The sequence below is a fragment of the Manduca sexta genome, chromosome 4, assembly GCF_014839805.1.
Source record: "Manduca sexta isolate Smith_Timp_Sample1 chromosome 4, JHU_Msex_v1.0, whole genome shotgun sequence".
NCBI lineage: Eukaryota > Metazoa > Arthropoda > Insecta > Lepidoptera > Sphingidae > Manduca > Manduca sexta.
In genome coordinates, this window is record NC_051118.1 from 1,579,053 (window position 1) to 1,599,472 (window position 20,420).

General features: G+C 37.6%; 1 protein-coding gene across 1 annotated transcript in view; it reads right to left on the reverse strand.

Moving 5' to 3' along the window:
* Positions 1-19,511, reverse strand: part of LOC115450230 (non-canonical poly(A) RNA polymerase protein Trf4-1) — a 31,776-nt gene extending 12,265 nt beyond the window's left edge. Inside the window, exons 1-2 of the mRNA XM_030178225.2 lie at positions 18,916-19,511; positions 5,806-5,999 (exon numbers count right to left, since the gene is read on the reverse strand). Coding sequence (XP_030034085.2) covers positions 5,806-5,999; positions 18,916-19,253 — 532 coding nt within the window. The 5' untranslated portion in view covers positions 19,254-19,511. The remainder of the gene's footprint in view (positions 1-5,805; positions 6,000-18,915) is intronic.
* Between the last annotated feature and the right edge of the window lie 909 nt (positions 19,512-20,420).

Consider the following 20,420-nt stretch of genomic DNA (forward strand, 5'->3'; position numbering starts at 1 on the left):
TCTCGACAGTTGGTTTTAATCCCCACTAGTCCTAAACCTAGTCGTAGTCAGTCTATACTGATACCACATCAAAAGCTGCGAAATACCTTTCGATTCTTCGATGAGAGACATATTGATGATAATAATATTGGGCATCAATTACCATCAATTTTATAAAAGTTCTACCATTAAAGTTCCTTCTTTTTGTTTTTTTTTTCTACCTATTAACGACCATGAAAATCTGCTTCCACCAATCCTTTTGCGACCAAAACCAGCTCGCCCACCAGACCAACATTGGTCCAACTAGCCCACCAGGCCAACATTGGTCCCAACATTCCCGCAAACAGTTGGCGCGCGAGGCCACTCAACCGAGCTCGTCCGTCAGCCGCGCGGTGCCGCCGTGCCGCGCGTCTATAAATAGACTAAACAGTGACACACAGACCTACGCTATTCTGGTGCAACGCACACTAGTGCCCGCGACACGTTATCAACATCAGAGACGTCTTGCATCAGTACATCGGTGTAGTAAAAATACTGTAATGTGTAGTAAAAAATTGTTATTTGCTGAAGCCGTCCAAGAACGTACGAGCGTTTAAATATCCAATAGATTCAAGTCACGTGTGAGACAAGCTTGTCTATATCGTGAATAGGGCAGCTCTACCTGGTCAGTGTCATTGTATAATAAAAAGCCTACCTCCTAAAGTAACAGCTTTAACAGGGTATTTTCGAGGACTTCGTACAGCAAACTGCCTTCATGTTCCTAATCCTTATTGATTTTCTTAAAAAAAGCTAGTCGCGTATCAATTATAATTCTTCTCAATTCACGTTTATAGACAACAAATGAGCCAAGTGAGCCATACCATTTTTTTTATATTAAAGCTGCACCTGATGGTGAGTGCAGTGGAGTCCAATAGAATGTCGACTGACGGGAGATGATTGCCCCTCGGCAGAACAATTATGCCGGCCTATTCGAACCAGATATCCACATGCTGGTCCCAGAACGCGACACACTTACGTGGGCCACTATGGCGAGTTTTAGCGCTTTGTGTACGGTGGTCGCTATCCGAGCGGATATAAAATATATCTTACCACCACCATGTGCTAGTTTATCGCCTTACGCTAAAAACTACAGTGTCAGTAAGCCTACCTAGCATGTCATTTCTCATTTGACAACACACTTCAGTCTCATCGTCACGGACATACATTGTTGCTGTTCTGAAAGCGTGTTTCTTCATTACACCAACTTTTTCCGTTCATTATTTTCCCCGTTGATTACGAACCGCGGCGTCTATTGTTGCATATTGTTTCTCAATGAAACTAGTTGTTATACAGTGCTATGTATAAAACGGAGCGAGCATTTTATATTTATTCCCTGATCCGAGTTATTTATTGTCTCGTTATAATTATTGTGTCCATTTTGTTTTATTTGTGTGGGTCGCCTGTCACGTGTTCATCAACTATAAACATTAATTATTATTGTATTTTTATTTGTATATTTGCTAAGCTGCTAAGTGAGTGTAATTATGCATTTAGTAATACATGTAAAATATTCAGTTGTTTTATTTAACTACGAACTTTCTATACACAATATGAAAGTAAACACAGCTGCGCGAAATAACCCAAAACTCTGTAGAAGTGGTTCCTTAAAGAAAAGGAATGTGGATTACAAAAAAAAAGGCAGTAATTTGCAAAACCTTCCTATACATATATTGATGATTGATGATTACATTGAGGAGATAATGCAGTCAAACAAAAGACGTTATATGTCGATACTAAACAAAATAATTATACCCGCCCATTATGCGACATACCTTGCCCACGAACAATTCCCTTGGACAACACTTCACACTGTGTTTACCTTCATTGCCAATTGCCATTTGAAACTCTTAGCACCTAATTCAAACGTTCCTTAACAACGAGCTAAACTAGTTAACAAAACATAAAGTCAAATGTCTACATTAATATTATTTATAAATTCAAATTATTTTAATCGCCGCGGGTCCATTCACGAGACCCGTGCACGTGACGCATGCGCCTGCGCGGTATCACGTTTTTGGTGACCTATTGTGTTTGGTACAAGCTATCTTTACCTACTATGATAAAATGTAATATAATTTGACAGTAATATAATTAAATTTGTATAGTTGAAGATGATTTTGTGTTTGACGATCAATAACAAAGTTTCAGAAGCATGAAGAAATGGTATTTCATATGCTGAATATTCAGGAAATCACAGAAGTAGCCCGTAGGTATATGGAAACTCATTGTTAAAATTAATACCTACTTTACCTTTTTGTGATTGACTAATATCGAAATACAACTATATCAGTCAATCACATCGGCCCTATGTCTACGCACTGCGAAGGCTACCATGCCGTCAGCACTGAAAAACAGACTTGTTATAACAGCTTTACTCCGTCCTTAGATAAAAATGGTCTATGAATAGGGGGGTATATGTATAAACAAATAGCCACTATTCCGCCCGCGTCTAAGTCTATCCCAGATAAAAGTCCCGATTTGTTATGCGATAAAAAATAGCCTATAGCACTCAGATATAATGTAACGTTCTATTAGAGAAAGAATTTTCAAGACCGATTCAGTAATTCTAGATAATAGCCCCTACAAACCTACAACAAACAAACCCACAAATAATGTTGTAAGTATAGAAAACGAAATAAAATAAACATTGAATTGTGGGTAGTTACTGAGCTTCATAATTCTAAATATCCAATGTATTAGTATGACGAGCGCGGTGTCGAAGTGGTTTGCAATAGGGGACCGGCCTATGCTTGATTTTGTACATTATTCTATATGTAATGGCTTTTAATACGAAAAAGAAGCACTTCTGCGAAAACAGTATAAAAATTGTTTAAAAAATTTGCGAGTAATTCCTATTTAAAATATTGTAATGTGCAGAAGTGGGCGTGATGTGGGGATATCGTTTCATCTCTTTTTTTCGCACGCGTCGTAATTCTCGATGACGTCACATGTGAGTATTTCGTCTCTTTTCTGTTTCTTGTTAATTACCCCTTCCAGCGAAATTCAAAGACTTATAACTTGTTGATTTTTCACCGGATTTTAATAATTTCTTCTGTGTTATAATTTATTATATGTAAATATTCGATAATTGTTAAGAACAAAAATGAGTCCGGTACCCTATTCTACGTGCGGGATGGTTTATTTTTTTTTCTTTTTTGTTGCTGTGAATGTTTAGACGATCTTGCCGTTCGCCTGAAACTAAGCAATACGACCGCTCGTATACAATAGAAACACCAGAGATCTTGAGATCCAAAATATTGTTTGGTATTCCACTGCGCTCGCCATCCTGAGACGTGAGATGTTAAGTCTCATTATGTCCAGTAGTTACACTGGCTACAATGGTAACAGGCAGCCGTATATGAGAAAGGATTTCGAGAGGCCGAGAGGATAGTAGAAGAAAGAAAGAAACAAAACAGAACCAAACAAGAACAAACCAAAACAGCTCGTCCCTTCTCACTACAGTTTTTGTCAACACCAAAGATCATAAGGATACAGTTTAGCACCTATCTGGTAAGATGCAAAAGCGAGACGTAAACAAGAAGAAATACGAAATAACATACCTTCTAAGTTTGTCACCATACAAAATTATGCTTAATGATCTGTTACCGTATAATCAAGCTTAGAGCAAAATTCTTCAATCCATCAAATAAATCATAACCTGACTAAATATAAAAGTAACACAAATTGACAAATTTATGCATACAACTGTCATTTTTAAATCGTTTGTGCTGTACATTGCACTTTCTACGAATAAATTTTAACTGATGAGTGTAAAATCAGCCATTAATTTAATTAATCTATTTGTCCTAAATCAATAAGTGGCAAGTAGCAACCAACCACCACGTCGCGCGTGATGCCACGGGCTATAACCGCGCGCGCACGTGGCTTGAGCCTCCGCGCCGTAATGCCATAATAACGATCCAAGTCACCGGTGGAAGCGACTCACTTATCTTAATTACCTGCTGAAATGTATGTTATCTAGTATTATATCGCGCTTTATTAACGTAAAGATATTGCGTTGACGTATGTAGGTAATTAATAATGTAAACAAACTACAATATTTTAAAAATGTTAAACACTACTTCGAAAGGCAACATTCCCAAGAAAAACCCAGTAATAATTTTAGTCTGCTCTTTTCAAAACCAGTTCATAATATAGTAGAATGATAAAAATATTAATTAAATTAAACTTGATTCGGAACAACTTTACATTAATTAAATATCCCAATGCCATATTTGATTTCGTCTTCATTTCTTTACCACTTTTATTACAAACGTAATCACTGAGAATTATGAGTCCGAATATCTAATGTCTTTGGCCAGCAATCACAAACGTTACTTTGCACGTTACGTTAACGTTACTAAGGACAGGGTAACTGTATGGTAAAAAGTATGTTTACTCGTGTTTTCAGCATGACAGACCTTACTGCGTAAGCATAAGATTGAAGGGGTCGCTGTGATTGGATAACATTGAAATACAACTTTACTTCTGTCAGATAAACCAAACCAAAGAAAACAATGACATTACTAACACTGCGTTCGGGCGTACTATGTTTCCTCATTATACTGTTTGTGGATATGGGTGTTACCCTCGTAATTCCCAGGAAATTGGCTATACAGTCCATAATACTAAAGAGAGTAATGCCTGCACAATATTACTTAGCGACAGAGATAGACATTGCAATGATACCCGGCTTGACTCTCGCATGCAATAGACCTATCATCAATAAAAGGTGTGAAATAATTTATTTGAACCACTACAATGAACATAGATTCCGTCAATATTAAGTCTACTACCAGTTCGGAAAGCAGGTCTCACTAGAGAACGGACAAGAAACAGAGAATAAAATACATTAAGTTTCTTTTTTTTTTAGTAGTTCATTCAATTTAAAGTAATTCCAAGTGTTTGTAGCCTGTGTGTTGCTACTGTTTATGGACAATTGTGACTACCGTCATACTCCTTGCTATCTTATCATCCAGCTGATCAAACAATGCAGTTCTCTGTTTAGTGTTACGTTAATGTAGTGTGAAAGTGTTCGAACAAGGCGTCTATTTGTGTACGAAACCGCAGCGTTCTTGTGTTACTCGCGAGCGTCGATCGCTGTTGGCATGTGCGGATAGACCGACGTTGCATCACAACCGATGCCGGCCTGGTAACAATCGCCTAAACTTTTATAAGCGATAAACTTGTCTACATTTATAGTTCGGCTGTATTGGGATGGTACAACTTTCTTGGAGAAAACAGACGTCGTTATAGCTTCAATGCCGTTTTGTGCGGCGATTAAAACTATAGTAATGTTTACTGTCAAGGACAATTCTTGCCGATTCATCATTTAAAAAAAAAACTTGTTAATATAAATGCGAATAATTCTGTGTGCATCAACATACCTATATGTATATTATTGTACCAGAAACTGATTTGGCGTTCCGAACATTCACTGTGTTTAAATGAATTGAACTGCAATCCATTCAATCTGACTATAGTATGGTGCCAATATTGACAGCTTGTGGTTGTGTACAGAGTGGCGCTCATGATATAAAAACTTGAGTCTAAGTATAAAAAATATTAGTCAAATAAATAAAATTATTTGTTATTCAAGTGAATAAATAGGTTATAACAGTGTCATTTTGGATGCCATTTTAGTCCAAATTCTGAACAAATAGTTCATATGGACGTTCGTGTCTATAGAATATACGTCAACGGCTGCGTGTGAATTTTGATACCGAAGAACTTTGAACAGGAAGAAAACAATACAGTATACAATAAATTCTAAAACAGAATACTCACCAATAACAACGAGATCGATGTCGCTGGTGGGCAGGTAGAGGCCGGTGCGGAAGGAGCCGAACACCTCGACGCGCGCCTGCGGCCACAGCGCCAGGATCGCGCCGCGGATGCGCGTCACCACCGTCGTGCGCACCATGTGCTCCGTCTCCGTCGGCGACATGTACATGTAGAAGTGCTCGATCTCCTCGTGCAACCTGCAGGGGAGAGGTAGTCAGTTAGGGTACAGAGATGTAAATATATTACGAAACCAACATGCCTTTAATCCCAAGGAGGTAGGTAGAAGTGCAAGCAGTGCACCATCTTTTCGCCAGGTGTGTTAGTCTTATGGTACGAAAGGGGTGAGTCTGTCGTCAAATCGGGTACAATATCCAGACTCCGGGCTAATACTTAGCAGAAAAACTCATTATCACTTTACTACACCTGAGCTTCGAACCCGGGACCTCAGAGCGAGATCGTACCGCGCACGCAATACAACTACGCCACCGAGACAGAATATGTTGTGATAATACATCTGATTAAAATGTCCATGTTAGTCACAGGTGAGTTAATGTCATATCACAGGAAGTTTTATAGTAGCACTTAGTAAACACATGTAAGCACCCATATTGCTAAAGGAATTGTGGACTCATTTGTAGATCGTAAAGGAAAGCTTCAATTAAAAGGAGATTTGCTAAATCCGGCAATCTTGTTCGCTTTGATACAACATAGAGACTGAATACCGATATCCAGCGAAACCGCCATAGCCTTCCGTCCGAATCATCTCGTAAACAAAACTGCCTGCAGCGCGGCTTATTACCTACTTGCATCAAAACATAACTCGACGGTTGAAAGACTCAATACATTTTTCTGTTTTGGAAAATACTTTAATTTTTCGAAAAAAATAATTAATAACTGACAATCAAATAATTATGATTTCATTAAAACCGTTTAAAGTAAAGTAAGCAAAACCCATCCAAATCGGATAATTCGTTTTTGAGCAAACCACCCACATACAAACACACACCAAGTCGAATACAGAACCTCCCTTCTTTAGTCAGTTAACAAAAAAGAATCGCCATAAACCCGAATCGCAATAACCCCTGCCCTCTAACCGCTATCTACAATGACGTCGCATTCTCAATGACGTACGCGTCACTACGTTCCACATCTCCGCGGTGGTGACGCAGCGCGCCGCTCGCCGGCTGTACGACGCATTTCCTCGTTACATTATAGTTAACACTCGCCGCCACGTGGGTACTTTCACAATGTGCTCGGTATTTTTATATTACGATGAAGTCAAATGGCTGACGGTTATGACCGGAATGGTCCAGATCGCGGAAGCTTTGAAACAGCTCCCGCTTAGACAAACATTAATTTCATAATAGGTATATACATGTAGGATTTTTTTTTCTTTCTTTTTGTTATAAATAATATAATGCACGTCTTAGCAGTAAAGCCCAGATAATCTGTATCAAGTTTAAATATGTTCGTTATCATTAGAAATGATAGTTCGCAACTGATCTCCTGTTTCAAACTGTTCCATTGCTAAATACTTCCATAGATTGTAATAATAAATTAACTGTCCATCGCTGCTTTATATAATAAATGCAAAATTAACTTCTGCCTGTCTGTTACGCTTTCATGAACAAACTTATAAACCGCTTTTGATGAAATTTGGTATTCAGATAGTATAACTTAGGAATGATATCGGTGAAGTCATGAATAAAAGCTATTCAAATATGCCTATTAATTGAATTAACCAGAGCCGTTTTCAACAATACACGTAGGAACAAACAGACAGCCCCACATTTAATACGATTAGTCGGTAAGGCTGAATAAATTAAGTCGTAATGTAGCATTACTCGGCTACTGATAAACTAATAATGCCCGGGGAGCCTTCAGACAACACGATGTGACAAGAAATCAATATTAAACCATCGTCACATGAAAAACTGTCTTTTTTTTAATTCAATATGAAAATTACTAAGGTTTCCAGGCGGTCGTTAATTAAATTTATTTTTTGCAATCAATTTACAGCCAGTATATGGGTCACCCGTTGGTAAATGGTCAAAGATCTCAACGTCCGATGAACATCCACATACCAATTTGGTTAATTATTAAGTTATAGGTTTTAAAGACTTTTTTCGAATGCTATCTTTTGTAAGCGACTTTTCTCAACCGCCAAACAGCAACGTGCAACCATTCGTATTCCAGTTCAAGATATTGTTGTCAGTATAAGCGCTGAAGTGTAAGCATTTGTCTCACAGTGATGCACGCGAAGACACAACAAACGATCATTTGTAATTCAAAGACTCGAATGGTATGCCATCTCATCATGTAGATGCAAAAAGAAATCCTTATAAGGCACCTTATAAACATTATTCCTAAGCAGATATACAACCGCGGCATAAAACTCAAGGAAAAAAACAAAACGGAAATTGACAAATTAACTCGTAAACCATACCAAGTTTATACAACTCCGACCTACTTCCTGCTTACTTTGTATTTATGCGCTGGCGACAGGCCTGCTGGTAGTCTGTCAGGCCTGTCATGTATCGCTAATTGACGACCACCAACAGGCGGCAATGCGCACGCGACGCAGCCCGTTACGAGTGCGAACGCGCAAGATACGTGATAAAGAACCCGCCGTCGGTGCATATTGCATGTGCATTCGGCGCTCTTGGCGTCCCGATAACCAATATAGGATTTAATTATTTTTCAGACAAAATGCGACATATAAATTATTATGTTCCCGAAAAACTATGTTTGTTGATCGTAATATATCATATCGTCGTAAAATATATAATCTTTTGCAACTTACTGAGTACAGATAAATGTGTATCCGGACCTAAAACTATCGACATAATTTAAATAAATCCATATTTCAAAGCCTCAGTGTGTCGACGTAGCTTGTCATAGAGTAAGATTGGTACATTTAAATATAGGAGGGACAAATTAAAAGTTCGAAGACCAAAAATGTCAAGCAAAGCAACAGGATCTGCGCATGACCACCAGCCCCACCGCCACGAGTGTAATCACCTTCACGGCGCGAGTGACTAAGGAATCCCGCCGCGCAGCCTTCAACGACCTTTACCCACGTGCCTTTCACGTGGCAATCTAGTCTACACGGATTGCGATAATGTAGTCACCCAAAAAGTGACTGAACAAATTCAGAATTTCAAATTCAACTCACAAATTTTAGCCGCATAATTTTCTTTTTTGTATTTATTATGTACTCAAACTCTTTGTTGCTCATTTTAGTAAAGAAAAACTAATTGTTGGTAACGACAAAAAGTATACAGGCAATTGGAACTTTTTAAATTGTTTAACTACGTTTGTGGTTGAGCGAGATTGCGAGCATCGTAAACTGTTCAGACATCATAAATCTGAATTATTTTTGTCGATTTTTTTATGTTATCTGTCCGTCAATAACTAATCTGTGGGCTAAGACTTAACGTTTCATGACAGGAGAGACGCCCGCATTGCGATGATTTTATAACCCAAAATTATATCTAGAAATGCTACTGGTTCGGGACATTGGACTGTCATAACACTTAAAGCTAGCTATCAGGTGACTGTCAATCAGTAGCAAAACTCGACCTCTTCTACACACATAACAATTTGATTTATGAAGACCGCAAACTACTGCCACCGCAAGCTTCTATGCTCCCGAATTCGGAAGCAAATTCATATTGAACCGTCCACCAACGTTGTTTGCGGTCGGCTACTGAGGTGGTGGCAACTGGCATGCATTATTATGTATTATTATATGTTTGTATGTGCTAATACTGTACTGTGGAATCTAGTTACGTTATATTGAGTAACTAGACATGATAAGCGAAGCAATAAAAACAAGATTTGTAATACATAGTTATTCGCGAACAGCGTTTGCACGTAATTTAAACTGAAATACGCAGTTTAGATGTTTGTTTGGGTGGACTTATCTCCGCAACGGTTCAACGCATTTTGAAGCTACTTTCATTGCCAACAAGCTCGCAATTAACCAGCAGCACCGTAATACTACACTAATTGATTAATACTAAAATTCAATCCATAACTCATTCCTTAAAGGTCGACCCACATACCCCGCCGCTTGTTCATAAGCGGTTAAAATCACTTGCCAACTCACTTCCTTCTATGGTGTATTGCAAAAGTATTTACAAGGGAAAAGCCTAATCATCTAAACATTCCTCTAACGCTTGTGTTTTGTTGGCATTCGTCGAATAAGTGTTGATGGTAAACGAGGTGTCATCTCGCGGGTTGTTCGTCTCTTTCTATTGCGTAGTGTGAGACAAGAACAGCGTGTATCGAAGATAGGCCGGTTTCACGCGCCGCTGCTCGCACAGTCGCCGGCCCAGTGCTCGAGCCACAGAACAAACGTCAGTAAGTCAGGATTTATTTATCAAACCCTTGAGCTATGCTGACACAAACTCGCGCGTTTCAATATACTATACACATGCGAGTCGCCGCGAGTCCTGCAAGCTTCATAAATTGCATAATCAGTTTCTCGTGAATGTTTAGTTTTACAATAAAAATCTCTTACGGAAGATAATTACTACAAGTTTTATTGCTAATCTTAACCCCATTTTTAATAAGCATGCCTTTTCTTTCTCTAGCCTGAATATTACCTCTCTTGAGTCTACAACACCTATTGATTAAGCGGGAAACAGTAAGGTAGCTGTCCCATCTCAAAAATCCACACCGAATGCTGATTTTTTAAAAAGGATACTATCTTTACGTTGTTATACAAATAAATATCAAAAACAAACAAAACAACTCAAGCCATACAACAATCATCCAAACTCATTGGTATTGTAGGGGAGGTTTCCCCATTACATTTGTTTCGCGAAAAACAACGACCCTTAACGTCGGGTAGTGACAGTTTGATGCGTCGCGGGACATTACAGCCGAGATCACATTCCGCCGCGAATTACTTAAGAATAGCGTACTGTTAATGGTAATGCTTTGGAAAGCAAGATTCTTTGGATGTATTTAAAGTATTAAATTTTGCTCGCAACTCGACGAAATTATATTGGCGCACAATTTTTAATGGTACTGTGCATTTCTAGAAAAAGCTTAGGGTTTAATCCAGAATATTATGGTCTATCTGACAAATTCCTTTCAAATATATTCAGCAGTTTATAAGTGATGAACTAATAAACCTATTAAACATCCTTTATATAGAATCTTTGAAGATTAGCATCACACCGACGGTTACTTTAGCACTATAGACTTTCACAGACGAAGATGACCCATCTCACACAATTACTGATCACATAAAGGGCATAAAAAAATATTTCCACACTACCCACACAAAAAAATAAACAAACCAATTCCTCATTCAACCACAAAACAGAAAGATTTATTTTTCACTCGTAAAAAATATTTATGTGACATAAATCCCAAGGCCGTCATTAACTCTATAAAATGTAGATCCCCAGATCAGTAAGCCGACGTGACAATTTGAGTATTTTCCGTAGTTGTGCTAATTCAATGTCAAAACACGGATGTAACGATTTTCACGGCTAAAGTATTGGATTTATACGAGATTTAGCGCACGTCACATGCGAGAATGGAACAGAAAATTGTCCTTTACGGGGTCAGAGCACGATATCGTGTCTTTTATAGCTGAATGAAGACGTGCGTGTTAACTGAGTCGAGGGAATCCTTGTAACAGTAACAACGCCCAAGGGCGACGCCAGATGGGATACCATTACTTAGTTCTCTGATAATGAATATGATAGATAAAAAACGTCTATGAATAATGGAGTGAGATGATAACTGGTTAACTAATAATGAACGTAAGGATCAGAGAAGTGTTATTCTTCTCTTACGGACAAATTATCACTACCAAAACAGAGTTATTTTACTATATTCGTTATTCAATTGGAATGCAGTTTACCGAATGGATCGTAAAAAAACTTCCTACAAATATATCCGCATTGTACACAGTTGCGCTACTGTACTCTCAACTGTGTCTAAAGTCTAGACTAGACAGCCGCGGTCAGACGACCTCGATAGGCCGCGACGCGTGCGTTACAGAATATTCACCTTTACAACTTTACAATAAAGGCGGATATCCCCCGACACTGAAACACAACGGTACTACTTTTACCAGCGAAACATTCGGCCGCCGGCGGATTTTTTTTATTGGATTGTTATACAAACTGTTTTTATTAACTTTTTTAGTGTTCAATTATAATACTGGTGTATCTCGGAGTCTGCGAAATGTGTTCGAAAGGGAAATTGTAACGGGACATGAAAAAATAGAACGTTCAGTTGACAAAGATGAATCTGGCGACCGTGCTTTGTCGATGATAGTCAGACAACTTTAGGTCTTATATCTAGAAAAATATCAGTCATTTTTAGGCCAACATTGTAAATTAATCTTAAACATATTTTAACTAGGCTGGTACTCTACACAGAAGGTCCAGAGCTTATTACTTTGAAAATTGGTTTGAGTCAACAAAGTACTGCACGACACTGCATACTAACAAGAGCTAGAGTACCATTGTTATGACAACATAAAAGTGCATAATCACTGTTAAGCGACAGAAAGAGAGTTAGGCCTGCCCACATGAAGCAAGACGAGGCGACAAACAATCAACTAATAAGTTTCTGTTCCTCACATTTGATAATGCATGCTAGGCCGCGTTGCTAAGCGAGCTTCAAAGCTCACGCCATCTTAGCAACAACCAAAGAAGCATAAACATCGAGCAGATATACAGTAGTTACGAACAGACATCGGCCAAGAAAATGTGCGCACACGCATAAAGCTTGGTGTTGACTGAATAGTGTCCTATCGATATAATTAGGTGTGTATGCGTGTGTGCATTATTAAACAATGTATGTTGACATAATAATCAGTAATAAATGTTTAATAAAGCAAAGCAATCATTAACGCAAAAAAATTTAATCGTACACAAAATATAGTGCTACCAAATATTTTCCTTCAAACTTTCCTTATACGACTCCAACGTGGGGTTGGTGCCGCACTTGTAGGGCTTGGATAATTACCTCATTGTACTGAAAGGTACCATTCCTAGTCTTTCTAGTTACGTTATTCATTGGAAAAAAATGTTGCGCGCCAAATGTTGCGCAACTTATGCGGCTCAGTGGACACGTAGCTTTAAATTCGCAATATATTTTAAAACGCGATGCAACGAGCGCAGTCTCCTACACAATTATTTTTACCACGAACAAAACACCGGTGATGTAACTCTTACGGCACACACTATAAACCAAACAAAGCCCCCTGATCGCAAACACCCGCCATACTTCTCGCGGGTCAACATATTCTGGTACAGCGAGATCTCTCGATACCAAGAAAATGTATAGTGGCAGCGGGTCAAGTGACAGTGGACGGACCCAGAGGGCACTGACTGCCATTGACGAGGTCATATCAACTGACTTTTTTAAATTTTACCTCGTATTGAGCCTCGGCCTTTATCACACCGGAATGTAACCCCACCCTCGCTATACCATCAACCTTATTGAGAGTAAGAATTAATTTTAACATATTGGTGAATGTATCGACAAGGTCGCCGGTCGCTTTCATAATTTCACCTTGAAATGTATTTTGGACACGCTGTCAGCTGTCACACTGTACTGATGTTGGACTGTTGATCTGTGCAATTAAACTGCTGTATAATCAGAGAAGATAAACTCTATATTCTATTTAAATTTCCATTTTTTGAAGTCCAAACATATCTATATAGTTTGATTTACTTTTTGATTAAACATTATCATCTTTACTGCTAAATTAAAGCCGGATCGAAAAACATCACTCCCTTCTGCTGTAGTCGGATAAAATTCCATATGCAAATAGAAAATGCAGGTGGAAATCTCGTCGCTTAGCAACAGCGTGCCACGTTACGCGGCGGTGTGAGACGCTCGAGTAGACAGTGGCGTGCGTTGACTCATCTCAACCAAAACACCGCGTATGTGGGTTACTGTGGTGCCGGTGGAATCCGCTCCGATACCACTATCTGTTGCCTGATTATGAATAGATAATTACTGCACTTTGATGACGCTGATTTAAAGACTTAAATAATTTAATGGTAATCTACCATGCCAATATGTCTTATAAGATTTTAGGTATGTGGCAACCTCCTTGACCTTACAAAACAATTATCTCTAGTCGGCTTTCTGTGATATGAGCCGGGGCATTCACTCTGAATACAACAGGTCACAGCTAGAATCTGTACATTCATGTGAATACGGATACAAAAGTAACTAATCACCCTATAGAAAACACGAAAATCAAAAAGGCGGGTAGACCATCGCACGGATCCGCAATGTACGTCGGGGTCAACGTCCGTTTTCCCTCTTTGTAGACAACATCGGAATGACAATTACGTACCACGCTTAGCGTCAACACGAAGCAATCGATCGCGTGTAAATTCTACACTTACATAATATATTTTTGCGTATATTTTTCCTGCATAACAACTAAATAAGGCGTTGGGCAAGTCGCTCGCTTGGTAATCGACTGTCTATGAACGGAAGCAACACTATCTAGAATTTGAAGGAGGTAATTCTTTCCTGGTACTGCACCACGTTTTTCTCCTGATATATAAGTGTCATAATAAGTGTCTGGCAACATTTTCTTTAAACCTGGGCATACCTGGAGGAGTTTATCTAAATAATTAGATAGTAATAAACTTGAATGCAGGCTGCAGGTTGGTCTGGTCTTTAGGGAATGCGTATGAACAGAAGTGCAGTTCCAAAGGGAGAAGAGGGAACATGATATATTTAATTCGGAGATATAACGTCAATCTTGCTGAACGGAACTCCAGACACCGCACGCCAAATTTCATCCTCGTCATACGATTTCTAGGCACGTATGGAATTTCTGATGGAATTTCCTGCGCCGTTGAGTAATATAATCAGCGATAACTGATAACGCTGGCTATCAGATGGAGCTCGGTGAATACGTATGTGAAGAGTGCGTCAACAGTGGCGCTAGATTACTGCAGGTGGTTCGAAGGACCAAAATTTAATTCACTCTTATTCTTCGGAACTACTAGACGCGTGGACCGCTAGCTTGATGGCATTAAACTTCAAACAGGCCAGCATATTTCTGTCGACTGGCGAGTGATAATCATACTCTTTCGCCAGCTGACATTCTACCCTGACTTCCAATTCGCTTACCATCAGGTGTAATGACTTTGTCATGCCCGGATAAAAAAAACCATACACAGTCGCCATTAAATTTAAATTTAAAATACAAGACCTGCTTTGATTTGTCAAGCTGTTAGATGTTCAGCTATAATACCAATTACGCCGAGTATAAAGCATCAAAGCGGAACACAAATTTCCTTGCACACTAGGTCATCGCATTATTAAAACATGCCGTTGAATTGCATTATCAGGAAGCATGCCCTATATTTTTGGTTTTTTGCGGGCAAAGAATACCTTTTCAATCCTCTCTATAGAAAGGTAACTGCATAAAAAATACATCTCTTAACGGTTGTAAAATGAATACTTTGCGATCCCATTATTATTCGGGCAGATGTTCAAGGGATCGTCTTACACCTTTCGTTGTCAGTTTAAATCGACGACAACTAGCTAAAGAAAGGTGCTATTGTTCGACTTATTCACGACTGTTACGAATAGTATTCGCAATAGCAATTTTATACGGTTTTCAACTGATCTGCGACTTTTATGAAGGTTTTGCCTCAAATTGAAGTTCAGGATTAATGGAAGTAGATTAAATGTTGATGAAAACCTAATGTTGGTGACCAACTTAATAGAGCTTGTTTACATGGTATACCGTGTCCAACTATATACCCAAAGATCTTAACCAGGTGCGAATAATGGAACCACGGTGCGCCCATCTTATTTCCGTTCGACATGATAGACTCATTTATTGATCACAAATTCTAAGATTCGACCACCTGCGTACTTTTTTCATGGAGAAAAATACTTTTTCATAAGCAACATACTCTATCAAGTCACAAATCCCGGACCTCGCCTGTTTCAATTGACACGCCGTTGTTTAAAACTATCAAAATGTTTATTTACAAAATTCAAAATATCTTTGAACGGTGACTTACGGACAAGTTGTTAATTCAGCGCGAAGTTTACGACGGGCCGTAAATACCATAATGAGCTTAATATTCATGTATGCACGGTGCCAAATGCGTTGCGCGACACGTGAGCGACCGGTTCGACGCCGGGTCGGGAGCGCGGCCGTGCTGCGACAGTTGGAACGGGTTTTAGTTCACTCCTAACATTGCTGTTTATACGGATATATTTTTATTTAGAGTTTTTCTGCCGAAATAGAAAGATTGACAAACAGATACGGATAACGCCAGGCGGAAAGGAATTTCTCCTTAAACATAAAGCATGGATGTTTCTCCAGAAATGCGATCATTTATTAAAATGACCGATACTAATCTATCTACTCTCATTGAAGTATAGATGTTATTACAAATTAGAAAACATAAATTAGTCCGTAGGACTGTACCTGTCTAGTTGACATGTTATAATATTTAAGTAAAAAATTGGAACTTGGCAGTTTTACTAAACGCCAGCTTAATCAATTTAGAAATACTTTAAGATATAATTTTTCGTGACAAAAATGCACAAAAAAACACATTTCCATTCGCCAGTAATGATTTGAAATGTAAAATCCGTGATAAATACCTATGATATGGTACAATGTTTCCACGCGTCGCTATATTTTGAAGATTGATAAATATATCATCTAGTTATATCTGGTTTACTTACCGAGTGACTTGGATCTTGATTATAACTTATCATACAACATACTACACTGCCATATAAGGGATAGTCACAGTGCCACTACGACTTATTGATAGATTTATATCATTAGTGATTTTTGTTCGCAGAACACAAATTTTATATGTGTAGTTTAAACTAACATTTGTTGCTATATGGGATCATTTTGGTGGCAACTTATTTAGCTCTGGTGAATTGGGTGCCACAGGGTCTCAATTTTATACTCATTAAATGTTTATACAATAAGATCTTTTCCTACACAATTTCTAACTATTTGTAGATGTTTGCATGTCTGTATGAAGTAAAATGGCGAAACTGCTAAATGAAGTTTAATTAAATTTATTATTCAGATAGACCATATCATGATTTAATGTATCTAATATCCATCTTGGAAAAACAAACAGTGGCGCCTTATATTTTGGAAAATGTTATTTATACAGGTTGAATAGCAAACAAAATATATATTTCTAAAATTGTACAACAATAATGCAAAGAATCACATTCAACAATAATATCTATTACATCAGTGTATTTGTGACATCACAATAGATAACAATATCCAGTTGTTACAACACTCGCTTCCCATGTGAGTGACATTGTTTACTCAGAGGAGGGAAGTGGCACTCATAATGATTTTCAAAATTATACACTGTTTGTGTTTTATGTTGTGCATACAGAGAATTTAGGTCAGCAATGTATTTATGCACTATTTTTTACAGATATTTAAGAAAGTTAGTATCGTTAGGATAATCTTACTAATGTTATAAATGGAAGTTTGTTAAAATATTTGGATGGATATTATCAAAAATAAACACAGTAACTATGGAACAGATTTTGATGAAAGACACACACACAGGTAGGTCATCTCCTGGACTAACAGCTGAAGTGCTGGTGTTCAATGTTTTAGAGACTTTCTTAGCACAGAAGGGTTTTCATTCAGGCGAAGGGTGAGCTCAGTATGTGTTATGTCCATAAGAATCACAAATAGTAGTATAATTAGATAAATAACAAATTACACAATGTCACAATAATTCTTAGAATATAATAATTGTTTACTATTTCACAATTCAAAACTATAATTCACAATTTCTTGTTTTTATCACACTTCTGAACACAAACAGGAAATGTTGGCATTGCTTTTCATGTCTTAACAAAATTAATAAGAATAATATGTAGTACTGTGTTTGTTTACATACAGTAGTGATTCTAAGAGTTAAGAGTGAAAAACCTGTTTTAAACACATACTTTTTCTGTCTATTTTGGGGATTTCCTACATCAGTACCCACATTTGTGCCTTTATCCTTGAAGGGGAAGGCAGAAGTACAACCAAAACACCCAATTTTCCCCAAGTGTGCCATCCTCCTAATATACATTCATTTCAGGCTGACCATACAACACAAAATATTCATATCATATTTCTAATAGGAATTCAATTAGGTTTTGATAATTGTGCTATTAATGTCATTTTAAATTACGGATGAAAAATTTACTATATATTTATAATGGAATATTTAAATAAAATGTTACATGTTACAATAAACTATCTCTTGATTTAAAAAAATATAAGGAATAATTAAATTAATAATTCTCATTAGTTGAGTTTGGAGTACTACAGAAACAACAATAGTGCAATAAAAAACCAATACTCAGCATGAGTTAAACAGATTGTTCTAAACATAAAATATTTTTTAATGGGAAACATTCTGTTTATAATTATATATTTATCTCTCAAACCAATGCATTACAGTCTTATGTCAGAAGTAATAAAACTGATTTGATTGTCTGCATCAATAGCAGCTGACATAATTGCAAATGACATTTAGGTCAGACACATTAATGTCAACATTATAATTAGGAAACAACTGGAGATTATAAAGAGATCTTCGCTGGACATAAATTACTAATATGGGAACATGTGTGGACATTAAGTCTTTTAACTGGTTCTAGCACAAAACTTGTTTCTGACACGCATTAATTAATATCCATTCAACTTGTTTCACATATTTGTATGGTCCTATGCATTGAGTAGATTTTTTATTATTTTTCACTTACATACAGGATACATGAAATAAAACATTACGCACTTTTGACGGAGTCGGGTAATTTAGAAGATTGTAAATATTGCGAACTTATGAGTTTCGCATTTGTTTCTAGGTGGCTAGTTAGTAGTTAGTGATGTTTCTAATGAGAATAGTATGAGAAGTATGATGCGATAGTGGCGAGCGCAAAGTGTGCGGCAGGGTCGCCGGAGTGTCGAGCAGGGCGCGCGCAGCACGGGCGCTCGGCCGCAGAGCGCGAGCGGTGAGCACGCCGCGCGCCCTCGCTCATAACCAACATGTCAAACACGTTGACAATGTCGTGAGAAGTGCGAACATTCCTACTCACCCCAGCACTCCCGGCTTGTAGATATAGTTGGGTATCCGCCACGGGCAGCCCCCATACTCGCCTATGAGGGCATCGTGGTTTTTGTTCAGGTTAAAAGTCGAAGCGCGGTTATCGTTCACTTTCCTCCGCGCAGGGTTAAAATAATTGTTATTTCTACTTTCACCGTTCACATCGTTTATTGGTATAAAGTCTTGAGCTTTGTTCACATTGGGGTTAGCGTTCTCTAAGTTTTTCAAGTTCATTTTGTCTATTTCACTTTGAGTTTCCCAGATACGAAGCCACAGTCGCTTCGCGGGTCCTTCCTGCTCGGGCTGATACCACGCGACGGCGGGATCCATTCAGCCGGAGCAAGGTTCCACTATATGGGATGACACATGCTTATGCATTTCACATTTATAATATTATATTGAAAATTAACACAAAACAAAAATAAGTCACACCACATTCGGAACATGGACGACACGCGTATAGTTGACAATTCAACTACTAGAGGGCGCCATCTTAGCAAAATAAGTTCTAGATTTTTCATCAACACAAGTACTCATATTTTTTATATCGCACTTGATTAATAATTGTATACTATTTAAATTGGACATATATTATTATAAACTTACTTTAGTCAAATATATCATGTTCCATTGGGAATAAAGAAATATCACAATATAAAAAGAAACTTCTGAGTAGGAAGTCTACGTATCCGTTCGGAAACGTGAATACATTTCTCGAACGTGGAAAACATTATTGAAAAAGATAGAAATAGAATATTTTTTATGAATTATAAAAAAATTAAAAAGCACTGATTTACATGCACTGAATAATAAAAAATGTAGATTTTTTATGGAAATGCCATACCAATTATGACTGGAGGATATGTCCGTACAACGGTCGCATTATGTATGTATGTCTAAAAAGTAGCGTAGATTTCCCTTACCTCTTTCCATCAAAGAATAAACCATAAGCTTTCAAGTTTTCAGTAGGGATGATCGATATTAGAAAAACATCGATGTTGACATTGATGTCATAATCTAAAATCAACATCGAAATTCTAACTTCATCGAAAACCGAAACCGGAATTTAATTTTAATTTCATTTAACAAAGAAATAAAATACAGGGAAATAGTTCGAAATTTATTAAGAAACACTACAAAATATTACATATTCCAGTATTTTTTTTCAACTGACTGAAGGAAAAGTAATTTTGATAAAGAAGAACCTTTTAATCTATTTCTTTGTCGATAAAGAGTATAGCCAGCTTTTGAAAACAATCTTTCGGATGGCGTTGATGTAGCGATAGTACTCAAATATTTTACCGCATTTTTTTTTAATTTCGGGTAAGTGGAACCGATGACATTATTCCAAATTGGATAGGATCTAGTTTAAGATCAGACACTGGATTTTTTAAAAAATAGCTCAGCTCGGAAGGCCTTTTGTGGTCACTATGCGAAGGCGTGGAGTTTTTGTTATTTACAAGTTAGTAATGTTTGCTCCACAAATTAAATTCTTCC